This window comes from Stegodyphus dumicola, chromosome 3 (assembly GCF_044657685.1).
Source record: "Stegodyphus dumicola isolate Sdum_Otavi_A_Nest chromosome 3, ASM4465768v1".
Taxonomy (NCBI): domain Eukaryota; kingdom Metazoa; phylum Arthropoda; class Arachnida; order Araneae; family Eresidae; genus Stegodyphus; species Stegodyphus dumicola.
Window position 1 is genome coordinate 146160492 of NC_140770.1, and position 12787 is coordinate 146173278.

Here is a 12787-nt window from a genome sequence, read left to right on the forward strand (position 1 = left end):
AAATCAAAATACTATCAGGTGTTGCAGCTAAAAGAAGTAATGAAAGGTAAAAAAAAAAAAAAGAAAAAAAAAAGTGAGTTATTTACATACAAAAATTGATATTTTTTGCTATTTGTCAAAGAAAAATTTAATAAATAAAAGAATGAAAATAGGTTGTTATTTTTCCTCACGTTTTGTTCCACTTGGAAAGTTTCATAATTTGTTTATTTTTAATTTAAGCAGGTTGTTTAATGGTTAATTCAACATATTAGAATTATTTGAAACGAACGTAGTTTGAAAATTTAATAATTAGTTATATGAAATTTTCCTTTGAAATTTACAAAATATAACCAACAGAAATTTTTTGGATACCAACCATTAGACTTCAGAGAGAAAATAAGGTTAAATTTGAATTGTTTTTCTTTACATCATTATTATTATTGTTTATGTATGTTTTGATGAATATCGTAAAGAAAATTTAAGTAAAAAACTTTGTTAAATGAAAAAGGAAAAAAGAAAGATTTTAGCTTTCAGATTCAGCACTCGTGTGCAATCCAAGTTAGAGATCACTGGTCTATGGAATAAGTAACTGTTTTTTCTTTTCTCTTTTTAAATCTAATTAAATTTCTAGCAATTTTTCCTTCACCCTAATAGTAGCTATACCCATAATACAGGCACATATTTCAGATCTGTTTCCTCAGAGTACAAATTGCAGCGTTTTTGAGAGTATCAAGCATGCAGGGCTTACAATTGGATAACAAGTAATGTTTTTTTTTTTTTTTAAAGTCAATTCCTACTTAGGTCAACAATGAAAATTTTTATTTTAGTTACTTTTTATTAACATTATTAAAATTTTTTCGTATCTAATTTATAGAAACGAAAAAATGTTAATAAAAAGCAACTAAAATAAAATTTTTATAAAATAAAATTTAAAATAATAACTAAATATAATAAATAACTTCATTTTTAAAATTTTTTAAATTTAAAACATTTAAATTTTTATTAAATATTAAATTTATTGATTTTATAATAAAAAAATTATAATAAAATACATTTTAATAAAAATTTTTAACACGTTGAGCGCCACGCGTATGTTTTAGGCAATCTCGTTCAGGCCACGCGCTTCGCTTAAAAGCACTGGTATTGTAGGGCCAGTGATTCCTATCGCGGTAGAAGATAGCAACAAGATGTGAAAAAGAAGACATTCCGTTGAACAAAAATGCAAGAATACGACACCATAAACTCCGAAGAAAACCGGAAAAAGCCTCTGAAGTACGAAAATATTGTAAATTATGGTAAGATAAAAATGCAACAGAAGCTGGTAGAAAGACTAAAAGAGTGTTGTCACATTTTGTAATAGCTGTAATGGAGAACCGTTTTTATGTTTACCGTGTTTCAATGAAATCCAATGAATTAAAATCAAATCATGAATCAAAATTAAGTAAATTTTAAATAAATTTTGTGTAATTTCATAAAAGAGTGTAAATTTTATAGTTATATATCATGTTACATGCTGTCAGCCAGCGGCGGTCTACACGGCCTAAACGAAAAGGTCTAGTGTCAGCCACAGATGGCTGATGTGGTGCTCAACGTGTTAATTTATTAAATTTTAAAATTTTATAAAAATGATTTAATTTTACATATTGGATAAGGAGGAATTGACTTATTCTTTTCACAATAAGAATATGTGAAAAGACTGTATTAACATCAAGTGTTATCCACTACAAGTTTAAAAAAAAATATTTGAACTTGAGTGTATGAATAAAAAGTATTTTATTAACGATTGAAAATTTGACCATGGTATAGGGAGAGTGTGAGCTAATAGTAGGAATTTAACAAATTCTAATCTCCGATATCTATGTATTTTTATACTTTGCATATGCTGAATATTAGAAAAACATGATACTCGGACAAACAATCTGATGAAGGACTCATTTTAGTTATCTAATTGGAGTGGTAGAAAAGATGGCAATGGTAGGTATCCATTCATATTTTTATATAATTTTAGATAACAATAAGAATAGAAATGCAAAATATTTAATTAATTATTCTAGATGCTAAACTTTGCAATTCGTGTAGTATTTTCAAATGTGGAGTTAGATTTACAGAGCCCCAGAGCAGCTGCATGAATTACACTATTTTATGGATTAAACTTTGAAGACCACAGACTTCAAAAAACAAATACAAGGTGATACTTCTAGTAAGGTTTCATTTGGTTTATTTAATTCGCAAAACACTTGAGGACTAACTGCTTAATGGGAGAGAGTTACCTTTGTTACATTCTAAGGAAAACTAGTCTGTATGCATGTTACCCATGCGAAAAACCCCCAAAAATGCCCCATGAAACAGCTTATTCACCAGGATTTGAACTCAGACCGAACTACCAATGGTCAGCAACTTTATTGCCCAGCCACTGGTGGGCCACTTCTAGCAAGACATAGTACATTAATTACACGGTTTAAACACACATAATTGCAGTCTTTGATCACATCTACAAAACTAATCTTATATAACACATCTCACACTCAAATGTCTTAATAAATGTCTCACAAAAAATGTCTTAATAAACTAAATATATTTTGCCAGAAATCCACATTAAATAATAACAAAATAAAACATTTGAAAAAAATCTTACGTCTGATCATGAGCAGTAATCTTCTTTGACGAAGACGATGAATCATAAACAGAAGCAAAGCTAAAATCAAAAAGGAAGTGACAGTGCTAGCAACAAGCCTCAGACCTAAATTTGTAGTGCTCAGAGTATCTGAATCTGTAGAAAAGATACAAAAGCATTTATGAGATATATTTACCATAAACATATCATCAAGAAGGTCATTAAAATTTTGAAAATTCAAATACTTTCTTAAGAGAAAACAGTATGAACTTAAATGTAATTTTTTATACACTACTGTATATGTAAGATAAGCTAAATGCTAATATCTCAGTTTTTTCAAATATCAGCACAGCTCTTTGTCTTATACATTAGAACTTATTTTAAACACAATCAATCAATTTCGTAGTATATTTCTGTTTGTTTTGTTGAATACATAAAAGCTATTCAACACACCAAATTTACATTACTCTCAACAACTTCAAATAATCTTAACAAATTAACATCATTCTATTGCAAAAATGAAATTTTCTGAATATAAAATTCAATGAATTTTTTCTAATACCTCACATCACAATAATCAAGCCAAAGCTAACCAAAATTTAATAGAAATATGTAAATGCAATAGAAATACTTATCAAATAATTTATTTCATGAACCAGTTTCATCAAAAAAGCTTTAATTATTATCAGTCATTTAAAGAACTATTAATTAATGAAGGCATGAATAGTTTAAATTATTACTAAAATTTATTCAGTTTTACAAAATTTCTTTATACATGTATTCTGATATCACAACGTAGACCAGCAAAGAAAAAATACTTTAACTAAACCTTTATTATTAGCAGCACACACGTCCTCTAATCCTACCTACTAAAACTAAAATTGACCCCCTTCTTAACGCATCATTTAACATTTTGTTTAGGAATAAATTTGGAATATTAACTAAGGAGTTGTTACAGAACGAAAAAATGTACACATTAGCAGAATTAATTCTGCTTTAGTTTAAATGTACTAACCATCCTTGCCTGGATATGTGCTATTTCCTGATGCTTTATTAGGAAAATCTCTATCCAAGCAAACAAATTCACAACATTTATCGCTCAAAGCATGGTATTGGCGACAGTTTTCAGGCGGAGAGCAGAAAACAGCAATACACATCTGAGGCTTTCCATTCAAACAAGTGCACTGGGTACAAGGATCGCTACTCAGAGGAAAGAAACGATCCCCATGAGAGACTTCTTTACCCTTATGGTCCAAGCAGGGCTGATAATTTTCCATATCAACTGTGAAAATGGAAAGGAAAAGTATTTTATAAATTTATATAAGAAAAAATGATTCATAAATTAATATAAATATATTTACAAGTGCATTATTTTTTATTATTTATTATGATAAATATTTTACATGCTGAGCAAACATATAGTATAATGGCTTTTCTTAACGCCAATCATATTATCATAAAATTTTTCATATTTAAAGAAGATAAAATATAAACACACTTTGGTACTTTTCCGTTTCGCAGGCACAAATCTTGCCAAGCAGACTGTTGGGGACAGCATACATATAAAAAATTTTAGTTTTAAGAATTTTTTATTTTGAAGGCATAGATATATTAATATGATTTAAAATTTTGTAAAAACCCAATAAATAAAGACAATAAATTTGTAAAATGACATTAATTTAAGAATTTATACTTTCATGGTTCAACATCCTGATTCAGCGGTTTGTATCATGTGACCCAAAGTGATCTCATCTCATAAACTACGCTACAAAAATATAATTCTATCAGTAATTAGCTACATTAATTTCAAGTTAAATCTTAATTTGGAATACAAGTTCAAATGCAAGAATTATTTCAATTCACATGAATAGCTTACTCAGAAATTATGTAAAACCACAGTGCTTTCGCCAGTGCATTCTCATTAGAATTGGTGAATTTAATCCTTAATTTTGCCTTTCCTATATTTTCGCCTTCGAGTGAGCGGTGTGATTGCATCCTAATTGACTTAATTACCACAAACGGTCTTAGGGTATAAAATTTAATTATCTTTTGTAAAAATTCTACGTAATTGTATGGCAGTATTGAAAGATACAATAAAATCTGATAAGAAATGGTTGCGACTTGTTTTGAAAATGAAGTGTAGAAGGCTACCAGCGAAGATATTCCATTTGGCATCAGTTGTACCATTATTGGCGACTTTATCGTTAACGCCAGCAAAACGGAGAAGTACCCACGCTTTAAATTATCTAGTTTCAAAAATCAAATTATTTGATTTTCTACATTTCCTAGTCATTAAGTGATATCATTTTGCAGACTGGAATCATCTTAACTAAGCCACTCTTCTATTTTTAAAATTTAAAAATCAATAGTTTTAGTAAATCTTCTTATTTTAATCATAAAAGTCCAAAATACTATCCAATAAAATTTACAGCTGTTTTTAATATCAATTAAAAACAAATGAATTATAATGGTCAACGGTACTAAAGAAGAATAGACTAGACAGTTGAAAAGGTCCATTTTCTTATGAACATAAATGGAATTAATTTTGAAATATAGCATGATTTCATATATTCAAAGCTACAAGCCTGTCTGATTTGACTGACAGATACAAGATTGACTGATTGTCTGAATGAAAGATATGTAGGCCATTCAGAAAGTAAGGAACGTTTTGGAATTAAAAAGAAACTACGTACAAGGGGAAAAAAATATTATATACAGCAAAAAGAGCAACTAAAATTCTACTTTTCTACATAGTCACCAAACAAACTGAGTTACTTATCATAGCAGTGGACAAGTTTTGAAATTCCTTCGTCATAGAATTCTACCGCCTGCGATCTCAGTCACTCAGTGATGCACACCAGCAGCTCCTTGTCATCGTCAAAGCGCTGTGTTGCTAGCCAGTTCTTCATTCTTGGAAATAAGTGAAAATCACTAACTGCAAGATTGGGACTATAGGGCGGATGAGGGAAAACCTCCCATTTGAATTAATTAAGGAGTTCGTTCTTGAGTGCAGTTTGAAGTGTGAGGTCGGGCATTGCCGTGCAAAAACAAAATTTTGGACATCAACTTTCCTTGGCGCTTGTTTTGAACTGCTCTCCTAAGGTTGTACAAAGTTTGACCGTACCAAGCACCGTTTAGAAGTAGACCATATAAAGCAATAAAAAGCATGTTATGTTCTTAAGTACTTTCGCACACTCATGTGTTTTTCGATAGAGTCAACTAACCGAACAAAATCAGAAACTTGATTAAGTGTTAATGATTAAATATTTAAAAGTGAAATAGAAACGTCATTGTCATCCATTTTATATAATTTTCAGCTCACGTGTCTCACCCACGTCTCGTCATCAGTTACGATTTGATCCAGTAGTTAATCACCATGTCTGTCGTAGACCTCCAGAAATGTCAAAGCTGCCCCTACTCGCTGAACTTTATGGTGGTCTGTACGCAATTTCGGCAACCATCTTGCACAAAATTTGCAGTAGTCTAGCTTTTGTGTGACAATTTCAAACAACAAAGTCCGTGAAACTTGTGGAAAACTAAGCGAAAGCTCTGTGATTGTGAAACAACGGTTTTCATGAATCTTTTCAAAAACTTTAGCAACCAGTTTGTCAGTCACAATGCTAGGGCGTCCACTCTTCTCTTCCATCGTTCGTGAACGTTAGTTCAAACATTTTTAAACTGAATGCACCATTTCCGAATTGAACCTTCATTCATTACGTTGTTTCCGTACACTTCACACACTTGCTGATAAATTTCCATAGGTTTTAGGTTTTTTGCCAACAAAAACTGTATCACATACCACACCTCACAACTGCAGGATTTTCAATTGCAGTGCACATTTTAAATTTGAATATTGAACAAACGGGCAGCGTCGAAATGTTCCTGTTGTGATGGCTCAATGGTGACTGCGATGCCGAGCACTCAAACACCAAAATATACGTTATCGAAACGCGTCTAGCACCATCAGACGGAAACGTTCCTTACTTCCTGAATAGCCCTCGTACAAGACTGACGAATGATACAAAACTATCTGAATTTGAAGAGAAATGTATTTCCTTCAGTAATATTTTTTTAATCCTACAGATTACATTTGGAAAGAGGGTAAAATTGCTATAAAGTTATTTTTAATATTTAACACTGAACTGGGTTCAATGATTTAATTCTATAATTTGCATTACATCTTTATCAGCATGCATATCAAATAATGCTTTACACAACAAAGTAAAAATTACCAATATCAAATGAAATGCTCAACATATTTTGAAATATTATGATAAATTGAGTCATCACCAAAAATAAATTATAAGTACCTTCAACTTTTAAAGACTACAGAAAATAAAATTCAAAAAAATACCCACAGTCTTGATTTTTTTTCTACTTACTTTCCTAAAATTAAGGGTTGAACAAGAACATTATTTGAGTTCCTTTATAATGCACTTCTCCACAAGCTTTCATATTCCCTTCATGAAGAAAATTACTGGTCCATTAAGGTCAAACTTCTTTATACGAGAAAATTGGCAACCCTGTGAAGCATCTTTGAGCAGTTCAAAAAGATGACGACTGAGGAAAGTCTGAGTTATAAACAGGTGTTTCAACACCTTGAAACTCAAATGGTTAATTGTTTCATTGATCTTATGCTTTATCATCACAAGATAAGCTTATCATCAATGAACTGATAGGCAGAATAATGATTAATCCATAGAAAACATGTTATCTCATCAATGGTAACTTGCTGTTTCACCAGTAGCACCTCTCAAATTTCTTCAATCTTCTCATCAGTGAGGGAAGTTAACAAGTGTCTTGTTTTGTATTGGTGCAACATCCTTGCCCCATCACTCCCCTAACACATACTTCTATGTAACACATGATTGTCTGTATACTGTGGTGAAAGACTCCAATAAATTTCAGCTCCTGACACACTTTCTCCAAAACACGAGAAAAATTTCTCTCAAATTTCGACCATAATAGTGTCAATTCTAAAAACAAACAAACAAACAAAACATACGCACACAAAAAAAAAAAAAAAAAAAAAGTGTAAATGTGTTACAATGAAGGTGCAGATAATAGAACAGTCATTTACTAGTATAATACTAAAAGCTCGACTACACAGCATTCGACAATTGGAAAGCCCAAATAACCAAAATATGTTAAAATTTTAGAAACTTTTTTTTAATGTAAAACTAAGCAGACAAGAGATCTGTCACACTGTCATAAAAACATAAATACAAATATGATTTAAATCAAACAAAAACTATCACCAAACAATGAAATTTAGTGTCAATAATGGATAAGTGCCACAACTTTAAGTGATCCCAATTTAATTCTCGACAAATAAGCTTATTTTTTGCAAAAAATTGCATAAGTTAACTGCTGTTTATTGGTTTCCCAATTGTATTTTAAAAAAAATGATTAAAATTTGAGACTTCTTTTCAACAGAACAGCATGTAATTGAATATTCTCAAATTTACAAGAGCCTGGCATCATGAAAAGTGTAACTTATATGAAAATGGGTAAAGACTGGCTGTGAAATGTAAAAAATCATGACAAGAGATTTAAGTTTTTTATACTTTCTGCCCATAAATTGTTTCCATTGTTACAAGTCAAATCGGGACATGGAAAATATCCTTGAAGTTCCAACTTTAAAGTAATAGACTATAGCAATTTGCACATGAGATTGGATGAAGGAAAAAAATCTTATTGCATGATAAGTGAATTCTCTGATGGTTTTTCAGTTTAGTATTACGTAATATACTTATATTATAACCTTTTGCTCCCTGTTGAATTGGCTATGACAATATAGATATTATATGAATTAACACCAGTAGTTGATATTGCGACATAGGTTAGCAACTCAGTCCATCATGGGAATCTTGCAGGAAAGAAGCTCACAGTGTTGAATGCTTGAAATTCACTGGTCAGTGGCAAAAAAAGAATGCTACTACATTATATCAAGTAAGACTTGGTAGTTGATTATGTAAATAAAAGAGCGATCTGACCTTCAAACTTCTGCCAGAATGACAGGCAATTGGGAAGATCTCCGCCAATTGTCATGGATGATGAAATTTCACAATCGAATATGATGTTTTATTTCAGCGTTTGTGTCTAGGATGACCTTTTTTCTTTTGAAATCTCATGTACGTTAAATATAGGTGTTTATATTCAAACTGGTAACAAATAAAATTATTCTTCTTATAATTTTAGACCAATTTTTTCTTCCCTTCATTTAGCTTCCATACCTTGAATTGCTCAGTCATCTGGAATTTGGAATTTCTCAAACTTTACTTTACCTACTATGACAAAACTCATTTTACATCATTATATACACTAAATGGCCTTATATACTCATAGATCCCATATGCACAGCAAATATACAGAATAACTTGCTCAAATGACAAGTTGCACTCAAGATAAAATGAACTGAAATTTAATGTTGAATTTTGCCTGTTTAAAACTAAAATATTCAGTAGACCTATTGCTATCGAGGGCCAGGCAGAAATTTCCCTGGGGTTCCCTTTATTGGAATATTCCTCATGTAAAATTTCAACACAAATATATAATTAAAATTAAATATGGAATATAAAAAATCTAAGACTAAAGAAAAACAATGGTTCTTTTGTGTTATCCATACAGTGGTGAGAAGAATCAACGAGCAAAGCATTACGTTAGCAAAGTAGGTACGGAATTCCCACGAAGCAAACGATCAAATTGTATGAAAATGTACTGTTAAAGATAGCCAGCAAAGCGTTTGAATGCGAGCAGGAAATTGATTTCAGAATATAAGAATATCATTTATAACTGCTGTTTGCTTTATTTATTGCTGGTCTAAAGAATCTACATCTGGTAAGTTTCGTCATTCTTACAGTTTTTATTGTCTCAATGTGCCTCCATAAATACAACTGATTGATGCAACAACAACTACCTGTTTGTTAAGAAGTTTATATATCTAGCATTTAAAAAAAAAAAAAAAAAAAAAAACCCTCTTCAATTTTTCTTAAAGTTAAAAATAGGTCGGTGTGTACATAGAGAACAAAGCCATGCTGCTGTAAATGCCGAGAATATTGCAATTCTCCCTCTTTTTTTTTAAAGTAAAACAGGTCATGGGGAGCATTGCCTGGAATTCTGCAATTATCTGAAGCTTTTGTTAAATTAAAACAGGCCATTTAATTTGCTATAGTTTTATGAAATTTTGAGTGTTTTATTATGGATGTCTTTTATGTACTTTTTACTGTTTCATTTTGGATCTCTTTTTTATATGGCTACTGTTTTTCCCGCGTTGACAAAAAAAGGCAGTCACCAAACATTGGCAACTTGGGTGGATAACGTGACAGTATCAAAACAACTTATATCTAGCAGCTAAACATATATTTAAAACAGATTATTAATCTGCTGTTTTTGAGGATTTAAAAAAAAAAATTAACGTTCCTATCAATTTAAAAAAAAAAAAAAAAAAGCTAAAAATGTTTTTCGCAAGCTCCAACTCATAGCTTCATGAAATTTAATGTTTCTAGCTACAATATTTTCAATGAATAACAAAACTGTTAACCCTAACTGGGCTCATTGTTGACAGAGGATAGCTTTATATCAACTTTAATTTTGAAAGCTTTTCTCCCAAGAAACTAAAACACATATCGTCAAAAAAATCTTTAGGGCTAAATATAAGTTCGGAATGATTCTTAGAAGTGCATTCTGTAATAAATATTAACATTTTCAATCCAGATTACTTTTTAGCTTTGTCCTTTTTTATATTCTTACATGTAGGTAGGTATATATATACTTAAAAACTTTCTCGGAGGTCCAGGACAGTCTTCCCCCACTCCCTCTTGGTACAGCCTTAGATGTATTACATATAGCTATTAACACATTTTGCCTGATCTCTTCATATGTTCACAAATAAAAGATACTGGGTTATATTAATATATATCAAGTTGCAGATCAAGGAAAAGTAGATAACCTCCTCACTTACTACAAAACTGATAATAAAAATGCAATTTTTAACTGTTTTTTCTACATTTTCATAATACATTTAAAAAAATATTTTTAAATAATGTATTACAAATTTATATTAGAATATTTGAAACCTTCAAAACGGTTAATAATTTTGGTACTTTCTGCTTATCTGCATTTCCCTCAATAGTATTCACGAGACGATGCCCTTTTGTGCATGTGTAGCAGACGAGAATGGATTACCACCTACACATTTGATGGTCATTAAAATTTGTTTTTCTTGCACTGAGGCTTTTTTTTTTTTTTTTTAAAGAATTGGTAATGGGATTGTGAAGTTCATGAAAAAGAAAGCACTGCATTTTGTTAGAAAAACGTAAACTGTCTGAAAAGTTTCCAACCTAACAAAGAACAGAGATATTTTTTCTCTAAAATTACCTTTCTTTTTTTTTTATGTAGTCTCTTTGTAAGTCTAAACATTTCTTCCAGCTATGCTCCCATCCTTTTAACCCACCCAAATAATATGTGGAATCTTTCTTTGGAAAGTCTCCTCATTTGACGAAAATCTTTATCCTTCAAGCACTTCTTTTAGCTCAGGGAACAAAAAAGTCCCTTGGTGCTGGTTCTGGCAAAGAGGATGGGTGATCAAGCAGTAAAAATCATAATTAATAGATTTTCGCCATTGCAACCGCTGAGGTGTGAAATGAAGAACTGTCTTGGTGAAACAGATTTTTTTATCTTTTGCAAATGTGACCGTTTTTTCGTAATTTCTGCCTTCAGCTTGTCAAGTTGCATAGTATGCTTCGGTAATGGTTTTCACTTTTAAGGATAATCTATTGAGACAATCCCATGGCTGTCCCAGAAAAATGTTGTCATCGCTTTCCCAGCAGAAGGAACAGTTTTTGCTATTTTTGGAGCGGATTCTCCCTTTGCAGTACACTGTTTTGACTGTGTTTCTGTTTCTGGGCTGTAATGATGAATCCAGGTTTCATCTACAGTGATTAATAATTGAAAAAACTCTGATTTATTGTGCCAACAGATCGGTACAAATGTTCATTCGGACACATTTTCGGTCCACGTGAGTAAACGCAGCACCCAACATGCAGCCAGCTTGCGCATATCTAAATGTTGGTTCAATATGTGGAGAATATTTGGACATGGTAAATAGCCTTTGGCGTCTGCCTAACCTTGATTTGATGGTTCTCAGCATCATTTGGTGGATTTTAATGTTTTCTTCAGCGGCTGCAGATTTTGGCCATCCTGAACGATCATCGTCATTCAGGCTGGTACGCCCAAGTTTAAATTTAGCTGCCAAAAATTCCACAGTAGTAGATGATGGTGCATAGTTTCCGTACACTCTGTCCAACTCCTCTTTAAACTGAGTAGGCGTATTACCTTTCAGAAACAGGTATCTAATGACAGCACGATACTCGATTTTTTCCATTTTTGCAAAAACGGTCACATCAACTCACAAAAGTAATTGTCAAACAAAAAATGTGCATTCAAAATAGCTGAAATTTTGATTGGCAGTTATCAAGTGATGCCCAAACAAGTCTGCCCCCAACTTCAGTTGATTTGAGTTGCCATCTACATATTGAGTTAGGAAACTTTTCAGACAGCCCTCATATGGTGTTTTGTCCATTCAATACAAAAATTCCTATTCCAATAAGATGTATTTCATAAACAATCACATTCTATGAATCAAAATTTCTGCACAGATGCCGAATTTGAAGAAGTCTCTTGCTTTTTCTAAGCAAAAACAGAAAACAGATTGCTGTACATATGGGAAACCAACATGCAAAATACGAAATGTGTGTGATTTTCTGATTTTTCTCAAGCAGAAATAGATCGCTATGTACATGGGGAGAACAACAGTGCAAAAAAATTACATAAGGATTTCTACAGAAAGGTAAATGTTTTATTACAAATGTATCTTGCCTTTTTAATATTACTGATTAATTGTACTTTTAAGGGATTATCAGTGCACCATTATTTTCAAAATGGCTGTTGCATTTCCCATACTTGATTAGAAAAAAAAAAAAATAGTTGCCACTGAGTTAGCAACTTTCGCAGGTGATGCAGATAATCAGGAAGTACCATAATTTTTAATACATAAGTTAGCCTCTAGATCATTTCCAATACTACTTTAAATGACTCTAATGTCCACTGATATTCTTACTTAGGTACTATGACATTTGACAGAATTATTAATTACAAAATAAATAACTAAATTATAAAATAATAAATAAACTT

The 12787-nt window shown here is 31.4% G+C and overlaps 1 protein-coding gene across 2 annotated transcripts in view; it reads right to left on the reverse strand.

The window, feature by feature from the left end:
• The window catches only part of LOC118185442 (uncharacterized), a 63566-nt gene that overhangs the window by 24256 nt on the left and 26523 nt on the right, over positions 1 to 12787 (reverse strand). For both annotated transcript variants that reach the window (XM_085813421.1, XM_085813420.1), the window contains exons 3-4: positions 3609 to 3875; positions 2615 to 2749 (exon numbers count right to left, since the gene is read on the reverse strand). In XM_085813421.1, the coding sequence (XP_085669547.1) occupies positions 2615 to 2749; positions 3609 to 3875 (402 nt within the window). The remainder of the gene's footprint in view (positions 1 to 2614; positions 2750 to 3608; positions 3876 to 12787) is intronic.